The 22695-nt window shown below is 48.5% G+C and overlaps 1 protein-coding gene across 5 annotated transcripts in view; it reads right to left on the reverse strand.

Annotated features, from left to right (window-relative positions):
* IQSEC1 (IQ motif and Sec7 domain ArfGEF 1) overlaps window positions 1-22695 on the reverse strand; it is a 211821-nt gene that overhangs the window by 139012 nt on the left and 50114 nt on the right. Inside the window, exon 1 of one of the 5 annotated variants that reach the window (XM_045850722.1) lies at window positions 20216-20566. The exons of 1 other annotated variant lie outside the window; for it this stretch is intronic. In XM_045850722.1, coding sequence (XP_045706678.1) covers window positions 20216-20283 — 68 coding nt within the window. In that variant the 5' untranslated portion in view covers window positions 20284-20566. Of the gene's footprint in view, window positions 1-14362; window positions 14474-20215; window positions 20567-22695 lie in introns of those variants that run through there. 3 more of the 5 variants (XM_045850719.1, XM_045850724.1, XM_045850726.1) reach the window with 3 other exon arrangements.

Consider the following 22695-nt stretch of genomic DNA (forward strand, 5'->3'; position numbering starts at 1 on the left):
ATGTGATTTCCACATAAGGTCAAGTTAAAGGAGTTTACCTCTGCCAAGCCATTACTATATGAAATGTTAAAGGGACTTATCTAAGAAGAAGAAGATAAAAAACTTTGAACAGGAAAATGACAACAAACCTACAACTGTCAACAACTGAGCCTAAAACAAAAACAAAAACAAAAACTAAGTAAACAACTAGGACAGGAACAGAATCACAGAAATGGATATCACATGGAAGGTTACCAGTGGGGAGGGAGAGGGGCAGAATGCGAGGAAAAGGTACAGGGAATAAGAAGCTGAATAGGTACGCACAAAATAGTCAGGGGGAGGTTAAGAATAGTATAGGAAACAGAGAAGCCAAAAGGCTTAAATGTATGACCCATGGACATGAAGTGTGTGTGGCGGAATGCTGGAGGGTGAGTTGGGTGGTACAGGGAGGAGGGGGTTAAAGGGGAGAAAAGAAATGGGACAACTGTAATAGCATCATCAATATTTTAAGAAAAGCAATGGTATATATACAATGGAATATTACTTGGCCATAAAAAAGAATGAAATCTTATTATTTGCAACAGTTTGGATGGACCTAGAGGGTATTTTGCTAAGTGAAATAAAGCAGACAAAGAAAGGCAAATACCATATGATCTCACTTACATGTGGAATATAAATAACAAAATAAACGAACAAAATAGAAACAGACTCGGATACAGAGAACAAACTGAGAGAGGAGTAGCGTTGAGCATGGGGTGAAAAAGGGTGATAGGATTAAGTACTAATTGGTAGTTACAAAATAGGCATGGGGATATTAGGTAAAACTTAGGGAATATAGTTAACAACAATGTAATAACTATCTACAATACCAGGTGGGCACTTGAATTATAAGAGGGAACACTTTGTAATCTATATGAATGTCTATCCATTGTGCTGTACACCTGAAACTAATACAAAATAGTATTGAATGCAAGCTGTAATCGAAAATAAAATAAAATTTAAAATAACTAAATAAATAAAATTGTAGTGATATCCTAGTAATCATGAAACTATGCACTTAAAATGAGTGAATTTTATGGTAGATAAATGATACCTTAATAAGGCTTTAAGATAACGCATGATGACTAAATTTAACACAAAATCCTATACTGGGATGAAAATATAAATGAAGGATGTTATTGGGACAACTGGTAAAATTTGACTATAAATTGTATGTAAATTCTAGTATCATGCCAATGTTAAACTTCCCAAATTTGACTTTAGAACATGGTTATATAAGAAAATATCTTTACTCTTAAGAAATACAAGATGGGGGGGGGGTCAGTTGGCAGGGAACAAAAAAAATCCCAAAATTTATTTTTAAGAATTGTGTATTTATTCTTACATGTTTAAACTTCAGTCACCTTCAAAGAACTCTATTTGATGCAATACACCTGTCAAGATGTTTTTTCCATTGCTCAAAACAGTTTTTGAACTTGTCAATTTTGATGCCTTTTAGTGATTCTGCCATTTTTTGTTTCACCTCTTTCGTGTCAACAAAACGTTTTCCTTTGAGGATTTTTTTCACTGGGGGAAACAAACAAACAAAAAAGTGGCTCATGGCAAGATCTGGTAAATAGGGAGGGTGGGGCACAGGGGTCATGCCGTTTTGGGTCAAAAACTGCTGAACACTCAGCAGAGTGTGGGCAGATGCACTCATAAATCACTCATCATGAAACAGGCAAACTCATTGAAACAGTCTTCAAAACCAATTCACCAAAGCTGAATGCAGGCTCTCACAAATAGGGCAGTTGGTACACTGATTCAGAAGAGTTCCTAGAACACTCACCTCGTGGGGGAAGCCTGCACTACAAGGGACCTGCCCTCCAGAGGATAATTTTGGTTTTGGGGGGGTCCCCTCTTGTATATGCTGAAGTATTACTCAGGAGTAAAAGTCATCATGTTGCATGTTTGTGACTGCCTCTCAAATAGCTCTAGGAGAGGAAAATGAGAGAGCAAAATTCAGTAAAATGTTACTGATGATGAATTTGGGTGAAGGGTACATGGAAGGTTGGTTCTGTATTATTCTTATAAGTCTTATTGAAAATAGGAATTACCATGTTATAAAATAACTTTAACAACTCATTATTAATGCACACATAAAAAAATGCCCTGGCTGGTGTGGCTTAGTGGATTGAGTGCTGGTCTGTGAACTGAAAGGTCACTGGTTCGATTCCCAGTCAGGACACATACCTGTGTTGTGGGCCAAGCTCCCCAGTAGGGACCATATGAGAGGCAACTGATCAATATTTCTCTCCCTCTCTCCCTCCCTTCCTCCCTCTCTAAAAATAAATAAAATTGAATTTAAATTAAAAGCTATAACCACAAAAGGAGAAAAAGCACTGACTTAGTTTTGAACGCAGGTCTCATAGGTGGTGCCCCATCTCATCATGTATCTGTGGGACCCCCAAAAGAAGACACAGCCAGAAGCCAGAGATCAGAGTTGGGATACAAGCCTTTGTGCCCCATAGTACCCATCCATCCATCCATCCATTCATTCATTCATCTAGCAAATATTAACTGAGTGCCTGCTATGTGCAAGGGCTCAACTGTGAACCAGAAACACAACAAGAGAGGGAAGAGAAACCTCTCAGCTGCACCTGGGCTCCAGCTTCCACCAGACTTGGTGGCCTGGAGTGTAAGGATCAGTGTCTGAATCATCTCGGTTCCCTAAATTATAAAAAAAGTCAACTTCTGTACTCACACAACAAAGAGGGTCACAGCTTTCAATTGTGAGGCTTATGGCTTAGAGGGAACAGGCAAATATGCTGGGCCACTTAGGATCAGCCAGAGTTCAGAACCTAAGCAGCAGGAGTGAGGGGTAGGGAGGAGAGTTTTGTGCTGTGCATGGGAAGGGAGGCATGGAGGCAGGCACCTCACTCTCTCCCATCTCAGAAACCAGTGTGAAGCTATCTAAAGGGCTGGCACAAGAAGATCCTATAAGGTGGCCTCTCCCACCCCCACATCCCAACCCACCCTACCTCTTACCCCTCAAGCTCAGAGATTCCTGCTCTTGGAGGTTTTAGAGACTCCCAAGCCAGGAGCCCTGAATTACTTTAGGGGATCTTGCATCCCATATGTATACTGAGTGTTAGTTACTGCTAGACAAAACAGTTACTATGTTTCACACATTAACATCTTTCAAATCAAAATAGATGCTGCTGCAACGAATAAAAGTTATAGATTTCAAGTTCACCTGAAATGGGTTCTTAGTAACTTATTATCATTTTTTGGTCATGGATACTCACTCTCAGGTGTATGTGTTGCTGCATGGGGCTGAGGAAGTTTCTCACAATTTTTAGTGATGACAAGGCACCCTTCCATTACTGGGGAGTATACATGGAGCCCCTCACTAGTGGTAGGGAAGGACAGGATTGGAATCAGGGGCCAGAAAGTGAGGCCCTAGGGCTCCATATCAGCACATGTCCCTGTCCTTTCTGCACTGAGGGCAGGGTGAGTCAGAGCTAGGCCCTTTGGAGGGGCGCCCAGCCCCACTGGCCCTGTTCATACTCTGGCACCATGTGTTACCAGCCCACCTGCCCACAGCAAGGGCAGTGACTGAGATGAGGCTGAGTCACTCCTGTGTCCCAAGCAGCCTGCTCAGGGCCTGGGTGACCTTGAAGGTGAGTGGCTGCACTGAGAGGGCTGAGCTGAGGTCTCAGATCAGCTGACTCCTGGCTCTCCACTTCTTAGCTGTGAGGCCACTAACCACTCAGAATATGGTTAGTGCAAATGGAGAACTGAATTTTAAATTAACATTGGCATTTAATTTTAACTAGTTAAATTTTAAATAGCTCCTGTGGATGGTGGCTTCTGTCCTGGGAAGTGATGTTCTAGAGGTTTAGTGGGACACAGAAGGCAGCAACACTGAAGGGGAGCAGCTGGTTAGAGCCCTCTCCATTCACAGCTAGGATTTGGGGTCCCCTTCTCACCACTGAGCCTGAAATGCCTTGGCTTGTGCCCCTCATCTGGACTCAAAGACCCATACGCTTACATGAGCATGGAGCCACCTGCACAGTGGGGCATACAAGCCAGGGACTCTGTGTGACGGGCAACAGAGGGACACAAAGGGTAATTTCACCAGAGCAGTTTTTGGCTTTGTGCACAATTTTAGACCCACTCCCCTCACCCCAAGTTTGTAAGATAGGAACTCAGTAAAATTCTAATGATTACATACTTTGCAGTTGCAAAATATGGCCACAGATTCCCCTCATCCTGGCACCTAGGCCCCTCCACAGTGGGACTTGTCCCATCCTCCTCCCACTTATAGATGGGGTCATTTCTCCTCCCCTTGGCCACATGACTTTGTTTGCACAATAGAACATGACAGAAGTGATGGTGGAGACAGTCCCGAGGCTGTGTTCAAGAGGCCTTGCTGCCCCACCTTGGTGCCCTTGCTGTGCTGCCTTCAGACTGCCATGGATGGAAGCTGACCTATCCATTGAGGGGTCACTGTACCATGTGAGTGGGGCCATCTCAGACCTTCCAGGTCAGCTGACCCTCTAGAGAAGTGCAGCAAATGAGTGAGCCCTGGAGACCAGCATATCTGCCCAGATTTTCCAACAAGCATAATCATGAACAACAAGAAATCACTGCTCCTGTAAGCCTCTGCATTTTGAGTGGTTTCTTACACAGCAAAAGCTAAATGAAACAAATACACCACATTCATCACTCAAGAAACTGCCTGGGGGTGTCATAGCTTGGCCCCAAGAGGTAGAAGCAGGTCTCAGAAGTGTTCCCTGGATCCAGGGTGGGGGTTGTCCAAGAGCAGTCTCCACAGCTACCAGGAGAACAGAAACCCAAATCGGGCAGGAGAGAAGCAGCCTTTGGGAGATGCCCTAGGTCTGAGTCAGGCAGGTTCTGATTAACAGTGAGCAGGACTGGATGAGCCAGAGCACAGAGAGTGTTGCTGGATCTGCAGCCCCACACCCAGCCTCTCCTGGCACATTTACATGATGGGATACGGAATCCTTGCCCTTGGTGAGTATTTTTCTCACCTTTCCCAGGTGAGGAAGCAGACTCAGAAGCAAAGACACTTGCCAAAATCACCCTTGTCAGGCCCTGCCCTCATCAAGATCCAGCTTCTTAGTCCTCCTGGCCATCCAGAGGTCCTCCACCCTGCAGGCAGCAGACTCCCCTGCAGACACTCCTCCCACCCCCCAACTGCAGTCATGAGAGAATGCGTCGGAAGCTACCACAACATAGTAGGCCTCATGTATCTTCATGCAGTGAGGATGGGGGACACAGACCCCCAGAAGAGGGATGGAGAGCTATCAGCAAAAGACTGCCTTCAGGAGACACCCAGTGTCCATATGCACCAGGTGGAGTCTTTGCCCCATAACTGGTCCAACAGCCATTTCAATCATCCTAATAATGAAGTAGGGGCACCAGCTGGGGGCCAGTTGCCACCTGGGAGGAGGGTGAATGCCAGAGTTAGGAGCATACTCTATTCGCTACACTGATCAACCCAAAAATCCCAAAGGAGAGCTCAGTACCCATTCTTTTTTTTTTTTTTAACATTTTATTTATTTATTTTTAGAGAGTGGGGAAGGGAAGGAAAAAGAGGGAGACAAACATCAATGTGTGGTTGCCTCTTGCGCGCCCCCTACTGGGGACTTGGCCTGCAACCCAGGCATGTGCCTTATGCTGAGAATCAAACCCATGACCCTTTGGTTTGCAGGCCTATACTCAGTCCACTCAGCCACACCAGCCAGGGCTCAGTCCTCATTCTGATGCTGCCACTTTCCAACTGGCAAGAAATGTGGGAAAGTCCCTTGGCTTGTCTCAGTTTCCTCATATGGAAGATAGAGAGAATGTTCTTACTTGACAGGATTGCTGTGATAATTAAATGGACATACAGTTTGGCTGGATGCACAGAGAATGGCACATCACTGAAAAGCCCACCATGGGGGAAGGGTCTGACAGTGCCCAGCACACAGATGCTCCACAAACAACAGCTCTAACAGCGGAAGCTAGAGCCAAGGGAGGGGCAGTGGCCTACCATGGGCACATGGAGTAGGGATAGTGCTGGGACTGTGTCTGTACTGCAGATGTACAACAAATTCATCACTAGTGAGACTGCCTGGGGTGAGGGGGCGGTCACAGCTCAGGCCCATGTGGTCACTTATGTGCTTCTTAGTGGTTCTGAAGTTTGGGGCTGAATGCAGCTTGCTGTATCTGCTGCGTCCCTCCACCACCACCACTCAACACCCTCCTCAGTCTGGGGCTCCAAGGCCAATCAGGATAGGTGGCTTGTGACCACCAGGCTGCTGGACACCTCCTTTCCCCCATCACCACTCAGATGTGGGCCTCAGCTGGCCTTGCCTCCAGCAAATGTTTAATGAATGAGATAAAGCATCCCCCAACAGGGACCTTCACCCTTTTGGGCCTGGTAGGGGCAGGGCCCAATCTACCCAGATGTCCTCCCTTGAGAGTGGGAGCTAAAAGCTCCTGGCCCCTTTTGCCTTTGACCCTGAATTCCTAGGCAGTTGTCTACTGCTCTCCTCCCTCTATAACCAGGCCCATCCCTCATTTTTGCTACCTACCTCTTATTTTGCTGGCCTTCAGCTGAACTGGCCTCTGCCAAGCCATTCCCCACCCTATCCACCGTCTTGATCTTCCTCACTGCATGTCTGAAAACATCTTGTTCTATTGTTTGCTTATTTCCTGTCTGTATCCTCTAGCTCCTACTATCAGGTCTGATGAGGGAGGATCTTGGTATGACTTCCTCACTGCTTTCAGCAGTGCCTGGCACATGGTAGGCACTCGGTGGGTATTAGCTGGAGGGTTTACTAGAATAACTTGATGTGCCCCCAGGACAAGAAGGGGAGCTCCATGGAGGGAAGGGTTTGTCCAACTGACTAGTGGGAACATAACATGCAGGAAAATCCCATCCCATGGACTTATCCCAGAGGTGATGACTAGTAATCCACTTCCCAGATAAGCTAACTGAGGCCCAGAAAAGTAAAGTGACCTGCTCAAGGCCACACAGCTTGTACACAAGAGAGCTGGATTTTGGGGACAGCTTTCTGAGAGTTGACCACACAAAAGGAGGAATTGTAACACCTAACATTTACTGACACCTGAGAGGCACCTGGCACTGGGTCAGGTACTTTTCAAGGTTTGTTCATTTGCCCGCTCTGTGAGGGAATTATACATCCATTCTGCAGATGTAAAACTGAGGCCCCGATTATCCTTGTAATTTGCCAACAAGGCAGCATCCTGCCTAGGACTGGTACCCAGGCCCCCAGACTTTCCTATGTGGTAACAGCAAAGTAAAGGTGTGCTATGCTCTCACTGCCTCAGTTTCCCCTTTGAGGGCAGGATATACTGTGCCATGGTGTGATATCATCAGAGATTCCTGCCTTGGAAGTTATAGGGCTGAAAAGGAAGTGAGGAGTAGCTGTTTTCCCATCCAGTCTGCTCCCTACTCTGGCTCTGAACCAGGTGGGTGGTCACCTTCCTTTGAGTACTTCCTTCAGAAATTCCCTAGCAAATACCCCTGTCCTCATAGCCTAATCATAAGTCCAACCTACAAGCCCAGGAGCCTCACACTTCATATCCTCCTAAGATCATCTCAAGCAAAAACCAGTAGGCACAATAATTATTGTATATATATATTTGTGTATGCATGGGTATGTATGTATATATACATTTTGCTGGATGTGTGTATGTATATATACTGCTGATCAGATAACAAATATATTTATCTATATAAGAAAATGACAACAAAAGCTAAGCTGACAATGTGTAGAGAACAAGGAGCTATAGTGTACAACAGCTACATCTCTTAGGGCCTTCCTCCTCTCTACAGGCCTGGTGCCAACCTCCTGCCCCATTGTCCTCTTCCTCCAGTCTCTACCCTACCAGTCAGTCTGCCATTCAAGCCCTGGAGGCGTCCTCTTCAAACTCAGATCTGATTACTGAAAGGCAGTGGGGCAGTTGGCTAAGAGCTTGGGCTCTCCGGCAAGCAGATCTGGAGTTTGAGGCCATTTGCTAATGTGGCTGCACCTCCTTAGCTTTGGTTTTCTTATCTGCAAAATTGGCATCATAAAGAACCCTACCTGATGGGGCTAACAGGATGGGATGACACATGTCAACTCACCTACCACTGAACCTGGCAGGTCTTGTCAGATCACAGTGGTGGATACTGGATATATCTGCCTGCCCAGCTTCCATTCTCACTTGAGTGAGGCACCGGATTTTCTTTTTTGAACCCCCTCCTCCACTCTTAGTCTATGTAGTTTTTGTGATCTGACTCCCCCTAACTGCAGAATATTCTGCCCCTTCACCAAAGTTATTAATCAAGAGATGGGCCCATGACCAAAGCTAACCCATTGGCAGTATGTCTTGAAAGTCCTGTTGGAACCATTCCTGCTGGCATCATCAACTATAAGACTATTGTAAACCTGCAGCAGCTGGAGCTGCCCCAGGGAGTGAAATCATTAGACATGAAAGAAGAGAAAAATAAACCAGTGTCTGGAGAGACAGTTTAAGCCCCTGAATCAAACTGTACTAGAAGCCCTGTCTATTTCAAAATCTGAAAGCAATAAATCCAGCTATTGGCTTAGACCAGTCTGGGTTTGCTTACTTTTTTTTTTTTTTATCACTTGCAACCAAAAAAGTACTGGTTAATACAGCCTCCCTGCTCAAATCCCCTGATAGCTCCTCTGTATCCACACACAGAGTCCAGCACTTGGCTCTGGGCTCCACCTGCCTTCCTTTTTGGCCTCAACTCTGGCTGGCTTCATGCCACCCTAATCTGATAGCTGTTCCCTAAACACACCATGGGAACTCAAACTATAGGTTCTACCCAAAGTCTCTTCCACTCTCTCCACTTGGTCAGTTCCTAATCATACTCCAGACCCAGGTCAGATGTTGCCTTCCCTGGAGACCTCCCCTATAAACTTCTCTCCACCACTCTGAATTATCAATGACATCTACCTCTGGCCTCCCACCACTCTTTAATTATATCCCTGAGGTTAAGTTGACTATTTTTTTTTCCTCTCCAAAAATCATTGTCTCACTGTATCATTTAAGAAATGAACATCTGGGGAATTCCAGCCAAGATGGAGGCATAGGTAGAAATGTTTTCCTTCCTCATACAATGAAAAGAAGGATAACAACCAATTTAAAAACAAAAAACAACCAGAACTTCCAGGAAATCAAACTGCATGGAACTCCACCAACTAAGGCGTTAGAGAAATATTCATCCAGACCGATAGAAGGGGCAGAGATGAGCAGCCTGATGGAGAGGACCATGGGTGAGGTAGGAGCTGGCTGATGGGAAAACTAGTGATTCAAAACCTCTGGCTGTAAAATCCTATGGGGATTTTGAAGGCAGGAGAAACTCCCAGTCTCACAGGAGAGTCCACTGGAGATGACCATGGGGTTAGAATGGGCACAAATCCACCTACCTGTGAATCAGCACCTAAAGGGCACAACCCACTTGTGGGAAGTGAGGGAAGTGACAGAAAGTGGGGCAAGCAAGAGGCATTGTTCCTTCTCTGACCCCTCCTTCACAGACAACACCACAACTCAGCAAAGACGGTTGCTCCATCCTGGCACATATCTAAGGCTCCACCCCTTACTATGTAACAGGCACTCAAAGACAAAGAAATATGGCCCAAATGAAAGAACAGATCAAAGCTCCAAAAACAGAACTAAGTGAGTTCTGTATGAAGCAATAGCCAACCTATCAGATGCAGAGTTCAAAACAATGGTAATCAGGATGCTCATAGAAATGGTTGAGATGGCTGCAAAATAGAGGAAAAAATGAAGGCTATGCAAAGTGAAATAAAGGAAAATGTACAGGGAACCAACAGTAACAGGAAAGAAACTGGGACTCAAACCAACAGTTTGGAGCAGAAGGAAGAAATAGTCAACTAGAACAGAATGAAGAAACAAGAATTTGAAAAAAATGAGGAGAGGCTTAGGAACCTCCAGGACAACTTTAAATATTATTTTTTAAAAAATATTCTTATTTACTTATTTTTAGAGAGAGAGAGGAAGGGAGGGAGAAAGAGAGGGAGAGAAACATCAATGTGTGGTTGCCTCTCACATGGCCCCCACTGGGGGACTTGGCCTACAACCCAGACACGTGCCCTGACTGGGAATCGAACCGGCAATCCTTTGGTTCACAGCCCATGCTCAATCCACTGATCTACACCAGCCAGGGCTAAATATTCTAACATACAAATCATAGGGGTGCCAGAAGGAGAAGAGGAAGAACAAGATATTGAACATTTATTTGAAAAAATAATGAAGGAAAACTTCCCCAATCTGGCAAAGAAAATAGACTTCCAGGAAGTCCAGGAAGCTCAGAGAGTCCCAAAGAAGTTGGACCCAAGGAGGAACACACCAAGGCACATCATAATTACATTACCCAAGATTAAAGATAAGGAGAGAATCTTAAAAGCAGAGAGAAAAGGAGACAGTTGCCTACAAAGGAGTGCCCATAAGACTCTTGGCTGATTTCTTGAAAGAAACCTTGCAGCCAAGAAGGGGCTGGAAAGAATTATTTGAAGTCGTGAAAGGCAAAGACCTACATACAATATTACTCCATTCAGCAAAACTATCATTTAGAATGGAAGGACAGATAAAGTGTTCCCAACATACGGTAAAGTTAAAGGAGTTAACCACTGTCAAGCCCTTATTACATGAAATGTTAAAGGGACTTATCTAAGAAAAAGAAGATAAAAAACTATGAACAGTAGAATGACAACAAATTCACAACTGTCAACAACTGAACCTAAAAAAAGAAAGAAACTAAGCAAACAACTAGAACAGGATTAGATTCACAAAAATAGAGACCACATGGAGGGTTAGTAGCAGGGAGGCGGATGGGAACAATGGGGGGAAAAGGTATAACAGGGTGCAGCTGAGATGGGGGAAAATAGGGATTTGTAATGAGGTCCAGAACTCGGTATCCAGGAAATATTAGAAAAAATATACATACATAGGATGTCCTCACACCCACAAGTCTGAGCTGGGGGATGGGACGTATGGAGCAGGACCATTGAGAGTTGTTTTGAATAGAAACAGTTTTGTAGCTAACCTCTAAAACAGTCATTTAACATATCTATAAATTTTAACTGGTTTCATAGATATGTTCAACAGCTGTGGCCATGCTTTGAGTCAGGGGGATGGGAGTGATTTCAACCTAGGATGTAGCAGAGGCAACTCCCCCTGGTTACAGAGCCTACATAAGAGCTTGGAGATGATTGGCTCCACACCATAGGACCACACCCACCCAGACTTACTATGGCAGCCTAGAAAAGCTGGAAAAACACGGGAGTACTGGCAGCTGTGGCCAGTTGTGGGAGGAGTAGGAAATGGTGCAGCAGAGGAAGACTGGTGCTGGGATTTAAACCCAGGAGTGGCAGCCATGCAGCGTCTTTTGGGACCACATGGCTTGGGTGGAGAAGAACCACGGACTTCTATTTCTTTTTTTGAGATACAGTACACCGGACTGGGCAGAGGGGGAAGGAAGGACTGTGTGTTTGTGGGTATTCTAAAGGACTTTGGAATATCAATGGAGACATTAAGTCATTATTCTTAAGTTTGTATAACTCTTTAAATAAATAATCCCTTTCCATTTCATCAATCTCTGGCATTGAGAGACATCTTTCCCTGGTGGCAGGTAAGGCGAACCTAGTATGAGGTGGGCGGGGGGCGGTCCTGGAGCACAAGGGTGGGCCCATTCAGTGACAGTATATAATTCACCCACTGGGTCTGTTCTGTAACAAAGGTACAGGTAATAAGAAGCATAATTGGTAGGCACAAAATAGACAGGAGTGGTTAAGAACAGTTTAGGAAATAGAGAGGACGAAGAACTTGTAGTACAACCCGTGGACATGATCTAAGGTGGGGGAATGCTGGAGGGTGGGGGTGCAGGGTGGAGGGGGATAAAGGGGAGAAAAAAATTGGGACAACTGTAATAGCATAATCAATAAAATATACTTAAAAAAAGAAAGAAATGAACACCTTGACTTGGGATTCAACCAATTCAAATTTGGTTTTGACTCATCAAGTGCATCTCCTGAACCCCAGGCCTTGCTGGTGTGCACACAAGGCTAAAAGACCCAGCACACACCCATGGGGCTTATCATATGATCCAAAGATGACAATTTTTAAAATGTTATAATCAAACCAAGAACGTTCATTTTACTTGAGGATAATTACTGACATTTATCGAGCCACTGGTTCATCACTGCACATGGGCAAGTTCATGAGTATGTTACTTGATCCTCACCCTGTGAAATACTATCCTCACCTTACAGATAAGGAAACTGAGGCTCAAAGAGGTATCCCCAAGGGATTACAGGACAAAATGGGGAGCTAGGATCTGACCTCCATCTTCCTGCTCCAACCTATCGCTGTTCTTCCCCTGCCAATCTCAGCAATACATAAACACACTATTTGGAGGCAGCTTGGAAGTGGTTTAAAAATATACCACTTAAAGCTCAGAACCAAGCTGGTTACCCCTCGTTGCTCATGACCAGGTGGTATGCATACCCACTTCTACACAGGGGTCTTTGTCTTCCCAATTCATACCCAGCCTCTGGCTATGACATGCCCCTGTTTTGCAGGCATCGGGTTTCAGGTTTACTGTGTTTGTTTCTGGCTACCAGTGTGATCAGAGTCTGGGTGGTTAGTCTGCTGGGAAGGTGTTTCAACACACAACTGTTTTGAATACAGTGACTTCCCCATACGTCCCTGCCATGACTGGCATCCCAGTAGCCTCTTGATTAAAGATCAGAAGCCACTGAATATGGCTAATGGGTGAGTCCCAAATTCTAAGTTTATGGGGAAATATGCTTGATTGACTTAGAAAAAGCCTTCTGTTCTAGCACCTGTTTCGTTCCCTGCAAAGTGCAGATGAAGAACCTCCAGGGGCAGTTATATGGCTGGAGAAAGGCATCATATGGACAGTTACAGGCATACACTAGGTACTCGCTATGTGTTCATTCTTTCTTGTCCTCTCAGCCTTGAAGCTGGGCCATATTTAACCCACATGTGGCCCCTGGCTCACGGGAGTCATCAGGAGCTCAACGCATGGATCAGAGGTGCGTGCCTTTGCTGACTGAGCTCGGAGAGCAGTCCTGGGAGCTATCACACCTGAAGCTGAGTTCCCCCCACCCCACCCCAATTCTTGAGAGCTGATGGGGAGGACAACCCCTTCCTTAGCACTGGAGTCCACCCCATTCCTGAAGGAAAACCTGAGACCCAGTGATGAGGAAGTCATGAGCTCATTCACCCCTGCCCCCTGCAACCAAGACAGAGACCACACAATGGACTAAGGGGCTTGGAGTCACTCTGGGTTCAAATCCCAGCTCCCCAACTTACACTCACTGTGGGATATGGCATGGACACCCTAACATCTCTGGGCCTGGGTTTCCACATAACCAACAGTGGTAGTTGTTCTCCTTTTTAGGTCGTTGTGCCAGTTAAATGGAGAAGCAGGACCCAGTGGGGAATCTCCCTGAAGGGACAGGTGGCCCCAGGTCCCCCATCTCATCAAAGGGGACTTTCCAAGTGATAATGCCAAAGAACCTCACAGAATCTCTCATTCTGTGTGTCCAAAACTGCCCACCCACCCCGAGACCATCTCCCAAGTCCCTCCCAGCCTGGAGGATCTGAATGTCCTCAAGGTTCTACTCTGGATTGTTTCAGAAAGAAGCTGAAGTTAGTTGTCAGCAAGTCATGGGGGTTCTACAGGACACTGCACCGATGAGGAAATGGCCCTGGGAGCACTGATAGAGTGACCTGTCAAAGGCAGTGTCCTCTCAGCACAAAGCCAACCCTGAGGGACTGACAGATGGCAGGAGCCACAGGCCCTGGGTGTTGGAGAAGCCCTCTGCTCCCTCTACCCGAACCCCCCATGTGCTCAAAACTTATGCTCTGGGGAGTAAGGGGTGAGCAGTTGAGGAAGGAAACTTCACCAACCACACTTGAGGGGCCCTGGGCATCTGTGTGGCCTCTGCAGTCCCCAGTTTACTCAGCTGTAAAATGAGGTTGTGAAGAGCCTATCTTTCTTAGGGTGGGTGTGAGTACCCCAGACAGAACCAACCAGGGCCTGGGGCTCGTCTAGGGGTGTGAAACAACTTAGCTGAGGTTACCTTTCCAGGCAGCTGTGGGGCAACAGCTGGGGTTCCTGAACCTGAGTGCCATCCAGGTAGTGAGAAGAGGTCGCAGAAAACAGTTCCAAGAAATAACATAAACCCTGACAAGAACCCAGAGACCCTAACCACAGAAGTCAACCCTGACAGTCAGCAGCCCCTCACAGGTTTCTCTGGCAGCCAAGATCCCCCTCTGTGCCCTGGGCCAGGCAGCAGGTACTCACAGTGTCACAGGGGTGGAGGTCTTCCTGGAGCCCCAGCACCCTGCCTGACTCCACGGCCCCTGGGGACAAGCTGTGGGCCCTCCCCACTGCCAGGCCTGACATCTGACTTCCTCTCTGCTCAGCCAGGCCAGCATCCAGGAAACCACACCCCGGGGAGAGAGTGTCATGCACCCTGGGGCCCCGGTCTGCCCTCCCACTGGGTCCCAGGCACTGCCCAGGCAGCTCCTTCAAGGTCTGGCCAGTCTAAATGGCCTCACCAGCAGGCCCCAGAGGCTCTGGTCAATAAATAATACAGCTCCCTCCTTGACCAGTCTCTCGTGGCTGCTCATGTTTCAGGGCCACTCTAGTTTCCTGAAGCTGCTTTGTTCAGAGCACCGGGCCACACTGGGTCTCTGGCCATGTGAGTGCTAACACTCTCGCTGAGGGCCAGCCTGAGCATGCAGGACAAAGGCAGCCCTGGAGAAAGACTGCCCTACTTACTCTGAAAGCAGCTCCAGCCCAAAGGGGACCCGAGGTCAGCAGAGGCCTCTAATGCACTCAGCTCTCACCCTGGTGGTACCACCAGGAGGGAGAGCCCTTTCATCACTGCCCCTCTGCCTAACTCATCCCCCTATTCCTGGAGGCCATGCCCTAGTCCCTCCTCCAGGAAGCCTCCTCTTCCCTCTGAATTACCACTCCCAGTCTGCCAGTCTGTCTCCTTTGGGTATCAATCATAATCTCTCTGGAAGTACCACTGCCTCCTTATTAGTCTCTTCATCCTCCCAGTCCCTGCTCCTCCCTCTCCACATTTCCCCACAGCGACCTGGATGATTGTTTTAAAACAGAAAGCACATCACATATGATTGTTTTAAAACAGAAAGCACATCACATCATTATCCTGCTTAAAACCCTGCCCAGTCTTCCCAATGTGCCTCAGGGCCTTTGCACCTGCAGTTCATTTTGCCTAGAATGCTTTTCTCCAAGTCTTTGCAAGGTTACTCCTTCCTGCTTCTCTCAACTCAACTACCTTCTCAGACAGGCTTTTTTTTTTCCTTTTTTAATAAAAAGGATGTTTTATTGAGATATAATTCACATTCCATAAAATTCACCCCATTTAATGTGTACAGTTCAATGATTTCAGTATATTCCAATTGTTCAAACATCACCATAATTTAGAACATTTTCAGTATCCCCCCAAAAACCCCATACCAATTAAGCAGTCATTGCTTCCTGCTCCCAGCCCTAATTCCTGCTAATCTCCTGTCTCTATTGCAGACACTCACTCTGTGGTCTTTTATGACTGGCTCATTTCACTCAGCACAATGTTTTTAAGGTTTATCCATGTCATAACACATGTCAATACTTCATTCCTTTTAATGGCTGCATAACATTCCATTGTATGAACAGACCACATTCAGTTTATTCACTCACCAGTTACGGGAGTTGGGAGAGGCCGTTCTTGACCACCCCAGGTCACATGGGCTCTTCTGTTGCTCTAGCACCTCTTCCAGTTTTATCCACTTGCCTCCCTGTCTGCATATCTTCATTTGTTTTGTTTATTGTTTCTCTCCTGTCTGAATGTCAGCCCCATGAGGCCAAGGCCATCCACATTACTTGCTGCTGTCCCCCAGGGCCTACCACAGACCTGGCACACAGTAATTGCTAAGCCTTTTCCACCATCTGCTGCAGTTGACTATGCCCATGAAACCTCCCTGCCCACTCTGAGCTCTGGGAGGACAAGTGCTGTACCCACCAAGGAGGCCTCACCAGTAACCATGGCAGGAAACTAATAATGCAAGGCACTCGAGGCCTAGGTTCCTTGTCCAGTGGGATGTATCCCTCACAGGTGATGTCAGTTAGTGGATGTTAGAATGTCCACTGAGCACCTGACTCAGTGTCGGATGCAGAGTGAGGTCTTCAACCTTGCAGAGAGATTATCCATGTGGGGGCAGGCAATGGAGCAGCATGGAGGGGATGGAGAGGGGGAGCAGGCCTGCAGTGCTGACACAGCCATAAGTCCCATGGATGCAAAAGTAGAACAGCCACAAGAAGGATCCATGTGTGATTTTGGTAGTGCCCAGAGCAAGAGGGTGCAGCTCAAACTCTGCCCTGTGCTACACTCAGCTCTGAGCCCTGCCCAGAGAGGGAGAGGAATAGCCAGGTTGTGTTCACTAGGAAAAGGAGGTGAGGAAGATACTGAAGACCTAACCTCTGCCTCAGGGAGTCCTAAGCCCCTACAAGTTGTACCAGGACAGTGGAGCAGATGGGTAGGGGACTTGGGGTACAAGACTGGGTGTTGTTGTGTGGGGGGAGGCATCCTGGGAAGAGAGGTGTAAACTCTAAGTAGGGGAGAATTTCCCTGTGTTAGAGCTGCCCAGACACAGCCCAGGCTGGGATCCTGGGAGTTCTGGTCCCAGGAGATACATGCACATGTCCTCCTGCTGAGGGGCATCAGATGGCTCACTGTCTGGGAAGCCCCCTGGAAGCTCCCAGACCCTGGCTGCCAGCTGCTCTCCACTTCTCCCTAGATGCACCACAGAGCTGGAGGGACCAGGGGGCAGGGTCTGCTCAGCTGAGGCCCCACCCTATCCCTACCTAGCTTCCCAAGTGGGCTGCCCCTGACCACCAGGCAGCTCAAATGCCCCATTAGCCCTCAAGGCACCAAAAAATGACTTTTATTCCCAAACTAAGGCCAGGTGCAAAAGAGATTTTCCCATCTGACCCCAGAGGCTAAGGATTACTAGTATCACACACTAGGGCTTGTGACAGGGGCCTAGAGGTTTGTGCTTAGAGACAAGGTCACAGTGCAGCACCCACCCTGCTCTGGGCAGGCTCATGGTGTCAATTCATTTGATCTCAGATCAACCCTAAAAGGCTTTTATGCAGTATGAAGGAGCTGAGCCAAGTTTCAAACTCAGGAAGGCCTGACTGCCAAGTCTATGTTCTCCCCACTTCATCACTCTGCCTCCCCCAGTGCTGAGACTCAGCAGGAAGAAGGGGACAGGGATTCCAGGGTTGCCTTCCACTGTGTGCTGAGCCAACTGAACCATTTAGAATTGTCCCCGAAATTCCACCCAGCTGGCACTGCTTTCCTCACTTTACAGCAAGGAAACAGGTCCAGAGAAGTTTAGCAACTTGCCCACCACTGCACGTCTTACAACCTACCGTTGCTGCCTTTGGATGTGGAGTGTCCAACTCCTAAGCTGTTCTGTCCAATAGATGACCCAGAGCTGGAGGACCCCCTCTCAGGGACCTCAGGCCAAAGACCCAGAGTCCCTGCCCCTGGCTTCTTGGCTGCAGTTACCAAACCTCTAGGCAGAGGGCTAGGGCTAGACGGCGGGCAGCTGCTCCCCACTCACACTTCACGCGTTTCCAGATGTGAGTGGGACCCTGGCTGGGGCGACAGGCTCATGTAGAGGGGAATCTGAAGACGCAAGAGGAAAACTGTGTGCTGTCCACTCGCACCCTCCAATTTGTCCCTGTGGCTGCTGCCAACCCTGCCTCAGGCCACAGACTGCTGACTCAGGTCTCCCCTGGCAGCTGAAGGGGCTAGGATCCTGGCAAGGGCCAGATCTGTCTGTCTGACTCAGGGAGTGGTCTTAGCCCTCTTGGGGGCCCCCAACAAAGTGGGGTCGGGATCTACAGAGCAGAGTGTGTTTCCTGGAGCCCCTTAAGGCCTACCTTCTCCAACTCACCTTGAACGTGCCTTGTACTTACAGGTGCTAAGTAGGGGTTTGGGGCAAACCCAGTGCCAATTATGGTTCCCATACCCACTCTGACTGATGGTGAGGCAGCCGCCCTGCCAGTGATCACAGTAGCCTTTTGGTGCAGGTCTGCCCATCATCACCGTCTAGCTAGCAGTGGCCACAAAATTCTGCCAGCATTTACCATGAGCCACACAAGGCTCTACCCCACAGCCCTATTGAGTAGCTCTGCAGTGGTCCTCACTCTGGAGATGAGGAAACTGAGGCATGGAGAGGCCAGTTGGTGGGCTCCATGAGGCTGTGCTACTCCTTGTCAGAGAGGGGTGAGGCCCTGGCAGAGCACAGTGGGGCCTCCCAGTGTCAGACCCACTGGTTGTTGTAAACATCCCCTGAGGTTTTTAAAGTGCCAATCCCTAGAAACTGGAAAAGAATGCAGTGTGGGAAAATCCAGCACGGCTAGAGAGAAAGACACGTGGGGTACTTGTCCAAGGCCCAGGGACTCATCCCCTGCCTATTCTGGCCTCCAAGAGGTCTTTCCCAGGGACTAAGGGGGGCAGGCAGCTGCTGACTCACTCCAGGGTGAGCTTTTCTCTCTCCATTCCCACAGTCGGCCAGCATCTCCACCCAAGAGAACCCCCTCAGCCCTCACTTTCTGCCCTGTTCCCCTAAACCATGCTCAGGCCTGGGGCCTGTTCCTGCAGTGTCTCCTATCCTCACCCACTCATCCATCCAGGCAGAGGCCAGGGTCCCAGACACTCCCACCCAGATGCAGAGACAGCTGTGGCCATTGTAACAACGGCTATATCATAGTGAGAGTGAGACACATGGCTGGGTTTCTCCTTTCCCTTTGGCTGCCAGGAAGCTTGGCAATTTTCACAACAGAAGGCACTCAGGATGCTACGTATATCTATTCTATTCTATTATTCCCCCTGGGTCATGACATCCTATTCTAAATTGTAATTTTCCTGGTCCTGATGTTTCATTATTTAATTTATTATAGGTATTTCCTATAAACTGTCACAAATATTTTGGGAAGGAAGGAGAGATGGAAGGAAGGAAGGAAGGAAGGAAGGAAGGAAGGAAGGAAGGAAGGAAGGAAGGAAGGAAGGAAGGAAGATATAGTGTATACCAAGTAATGAGGGTGAGAAGAAAGAAGGAGAATCTTCTAATTCCTTAAGCTTCATAAAACTCCCTTTTAAGTAAAAAATATGCTCTTTGGTGGTATCCAGATAGGCATCTTCCAAACAGGAGGCTTCCTTTAAGTCCCTTCTCAATATCAATCCTGGCACCCCCCCAAAACTCCTTTAGAGCTGAGACTGAGACCCTAGACTTGCCTGAGATCACACAGGCCCCACCTTGCTCCCGGGGCGGGGGGGGGGGGGGTGGGGGGGCGGTCCTGAATCCTGTCAGCCAGCGCAGAGGCTGGAGCCAACCTCAGGGCTCTGCTCTACCTTCCGTTTCCACAGGGGCTCCCTCCAGTTATTCCTTCCATTGATCCAGCTTAGGGGGGAAGTACACCAACCACAGCAGCTGTAATCAGAACTCACACTGACCCAGGACTTGAGGTGTGTCAGGCCCTGTTCTTTGTGCATTACCTCATTTAATCCTCACTAATCCTACAGGGATCTTCAGGTGAAAAACTCTGACCAGATAGGTGAAGCCACCTCACACTGCTGATAATGCCACAGCCAATTTTAAACTTGGGCAACCAGGAGCCCCAGCCTGCCACTGACAGTCATATAAAACAGTCTTGCATTGTGCTCTAAAGGAAAGAGTACAAACCCCATTTCACTGATGGGCAAGGCTCAGAGAGGGTAAATCACAGAGCTGTGCCCAGTGACCCTGTGTTATGTAACTAATTCCAAACTCTATGAGCACTTGGAGTTTGCCAATCATACCGTGTTTGCCACTGACACCCTCCAGTAGGCACACAGGGTCACAGCCAAGTGCCAGTGCACTCCCTGACCATCCACACTTTCTCTTCCTTCCCTCCCCATTAAAGATTCTGAGTTTTTCCAGAGAGTGCCTGCCGTCCACCCCTGCCCCTACCCCTGAGTGGGGCTGCCCTGGACCCCCTAGAGCCTATGGAAACTGGCCAGCCTGGTGGCCACTTGCTCCCACCCAACGAGCAGTAGCGGGCAGTGTGATAGCCACACACATCCCCTCGTACCTGAGGGTCCTCACAGAGACGCAGTGCTTCCACATAAGGCTCCACACGGCACTGCCACCACCCTTCATGCCTGGGCAGGTAGGGAAGTGAGTGACCAAGAGACGCACAGCCACTGCCCTCTGCGCTTGGTTTCCTCCAAACCAGGTCCTGGTTCTTCTCGTTGGCTGCCAGGTCACTCACTTCTTCATGGTGGGAAAAAGAAAGAAAAGACCCAAAAGCCAGGGGAGAAGGTGAGGCGCTGGCTTCTTCAGGCCCTGCAGGGCCCAGCCTCTATGTCTGACCGCCCCTGCTTGAGACACTCCAGGCTGAGCTGCACTCGCTCATACACCAGACTCTGTGGCTTCTGCACAACCTTGTGCCTGCCTCCTGCCAGGAGACAGCAGTGGTGGGGGCGGGGGCAGGGCAGCAGTGAGTCACTAGGGGTGGGATGGGCAAGGGGCATCCACCTGTGAGGGAAAACCCACAGCTGGGCCGCATGAAGCTCAGGGGCCTGTCCTGTGTCCAGAGGCTGGCCTAGGAGGGGAGAGGCTGAGCCTGGGAGGAGGAAGATGGGCGGGGAATGAGAGGGCGGGCACACATCCTCCCCCATTTCCCCAGAGGCCTAAACCCAACACCCGCCTGCCTGCCCACAGCCCAGCCCACCAGAAGCACTGGCCAGGACAGAAAAGGACTGTCTGCCTTCTTGGCTCCTGGAGGATGCTTGAGGTAGCAAGAAAAAAAAAGACAAAATCAGGGCTGCTCCCTGGGACAGTGGCCAGCCCATGAGGGTCTCCATCTAGTGAGAGAGATGATGCTTCTAGCTCTGGCTAGGTCACCTCTTTACTGTGTAAGAATGCAGGACGACACTGACTCCTCTTTGGCCTCACCACCTCAGGCTCACAGAGCCCTGGACATAGGTCCAGACCAACTCATCTAATTCTCCCAACAGCTTATGAAATGGATTTTATTACCAGTCCACTTCATGTGACAAAACTGAGGCACAGATAGGGGAAGTCACAGGCCTAGTGATGGGGATGGGATTTGAACCATGGTAGTCCAGCTGCAAGCCAGCTCCTCTGTGTAGAGATAGGCTGAGAGCTGAAGCCTCTTTGTTCAGTCTTGGGGTCTGGGCCTGAGCTGGGTTTGGGTGTTTCCAGATTGGGGCACCAGATGGAGTCCCCACCCCCACACCCACCAGCTGCTCCCAGGCCCAGCCCAGGGCAAGCAGCTGGGGCTTCCCAGGCAGAACCCCCAGGGACAATGACTCACAGCTCAACATCAGTGCTCACAGAACCTACTTATCCCTACCCACAGCCCACCCAAAGGAAGTCCCCCAGAGCACAGGTGAGCCCAGATCCAGGCACCCTGCAGGGCCCTGGGCGTCATGTATGGCTGCCAATGCCATCATGTCTTCATTTCACCCATGAAGAAACCAAGACTCAGGGGCATCACCTGCTTACAGAGGGGTCTCCAGGTCAAAGTCTGGCTCTGTCCCCAGGCCCCCTGCCATGGCCTGTGCAGGATGGGAATTCCATCCCAGATTCCATCCCAGTTCCTGTAGCAGGGAGCATCAGCTGCATGCTCATCTATCCCCTAAGGCAGGAAAGGACTTTTTATCTAAAAGCAAGATGGGTTTCTATAAAGACTGTGGTCTCCTCGGGGACCTCAGAACCTCAAATTCTCTCTCTGCATCATCAAAAGCCACCAAAGTGGGTTTCTATCTGCCAAAGGCAACCCTCTACAGCACCCTGGAGGAGTAGATACATAGATGTTCAGCCTCAGCTTGAACACCCTCAGTGTTGGGAGGCTTACTACCTATCAAGACCCATTACATAATGGGTCTCTACTGACCTAAAGAAACTCCCTTGGATAGAACCTCCCTGTCATTTTTCATACTGGCCTCACTTCCTTGTACCACACAGAGTAAGGTCTTTATTCAAGTTTATCTGGTCTGTCCTCCCACTAGTGAAAGTTTTCCCAACATCTTTTGTGGGTGGAGGCAGCATCTGTTTACACACCTCTACCCACTCACTCCTATATTCACACATCCATCCACCTTCCCCACCTCTCTAACAAACCCTCCGTGGATTCATTCATTCATTCACATATACAAACACATTTTCTTCTTTCCCTCTCTCCCTTCTTCCCTCCCTCCCTCTCTCTCATCATCTATCTATGTATCCCCTCATCAAACTTTCCATCCATCTGTCCATCCACTCATCCACCCCTCACTCACTCCCCTCTGGCCTGAGCTGGCCCTCTGTCCATACAGGGTCAAGAAGGAGGTTGTAACAACCTCTTTGTCTTCCTGAGGCATCTTCCTGAGCCCAACCCCCAGCATCCCTGTCAGTCCTTCGCCTTTCACTTGGGCCCTCAGGTTTCCATCCATGGCCTGTCACAACCCCAGAAAATTTGAGGCTTTTCATATGCAGGTCCCTTTCAAATTCCTCTTCTGGAAGACACCCCATCACCAAAACCTCTTTAGGGCCTGGGACCTCACT

The sequence above is a fragment of the Phyllostomus hastatus genome, unplaced genomic scaffold (assembly GCF_019186645.2).
Source record: "Phyllostomus hastatus isolate PE091 unplaced genomic scaffold, TTU_PhHast_1.1 phas_contig_86, whole genome shotgun sequence".
Taxonomy (NCBI): domain Eukaryota; kingdom Metazoa; phylum Chordata; class Mammalia; order Chiroptera; family Phyllostomidae; genus Phyllostomus; species Phyllostomus hastatus.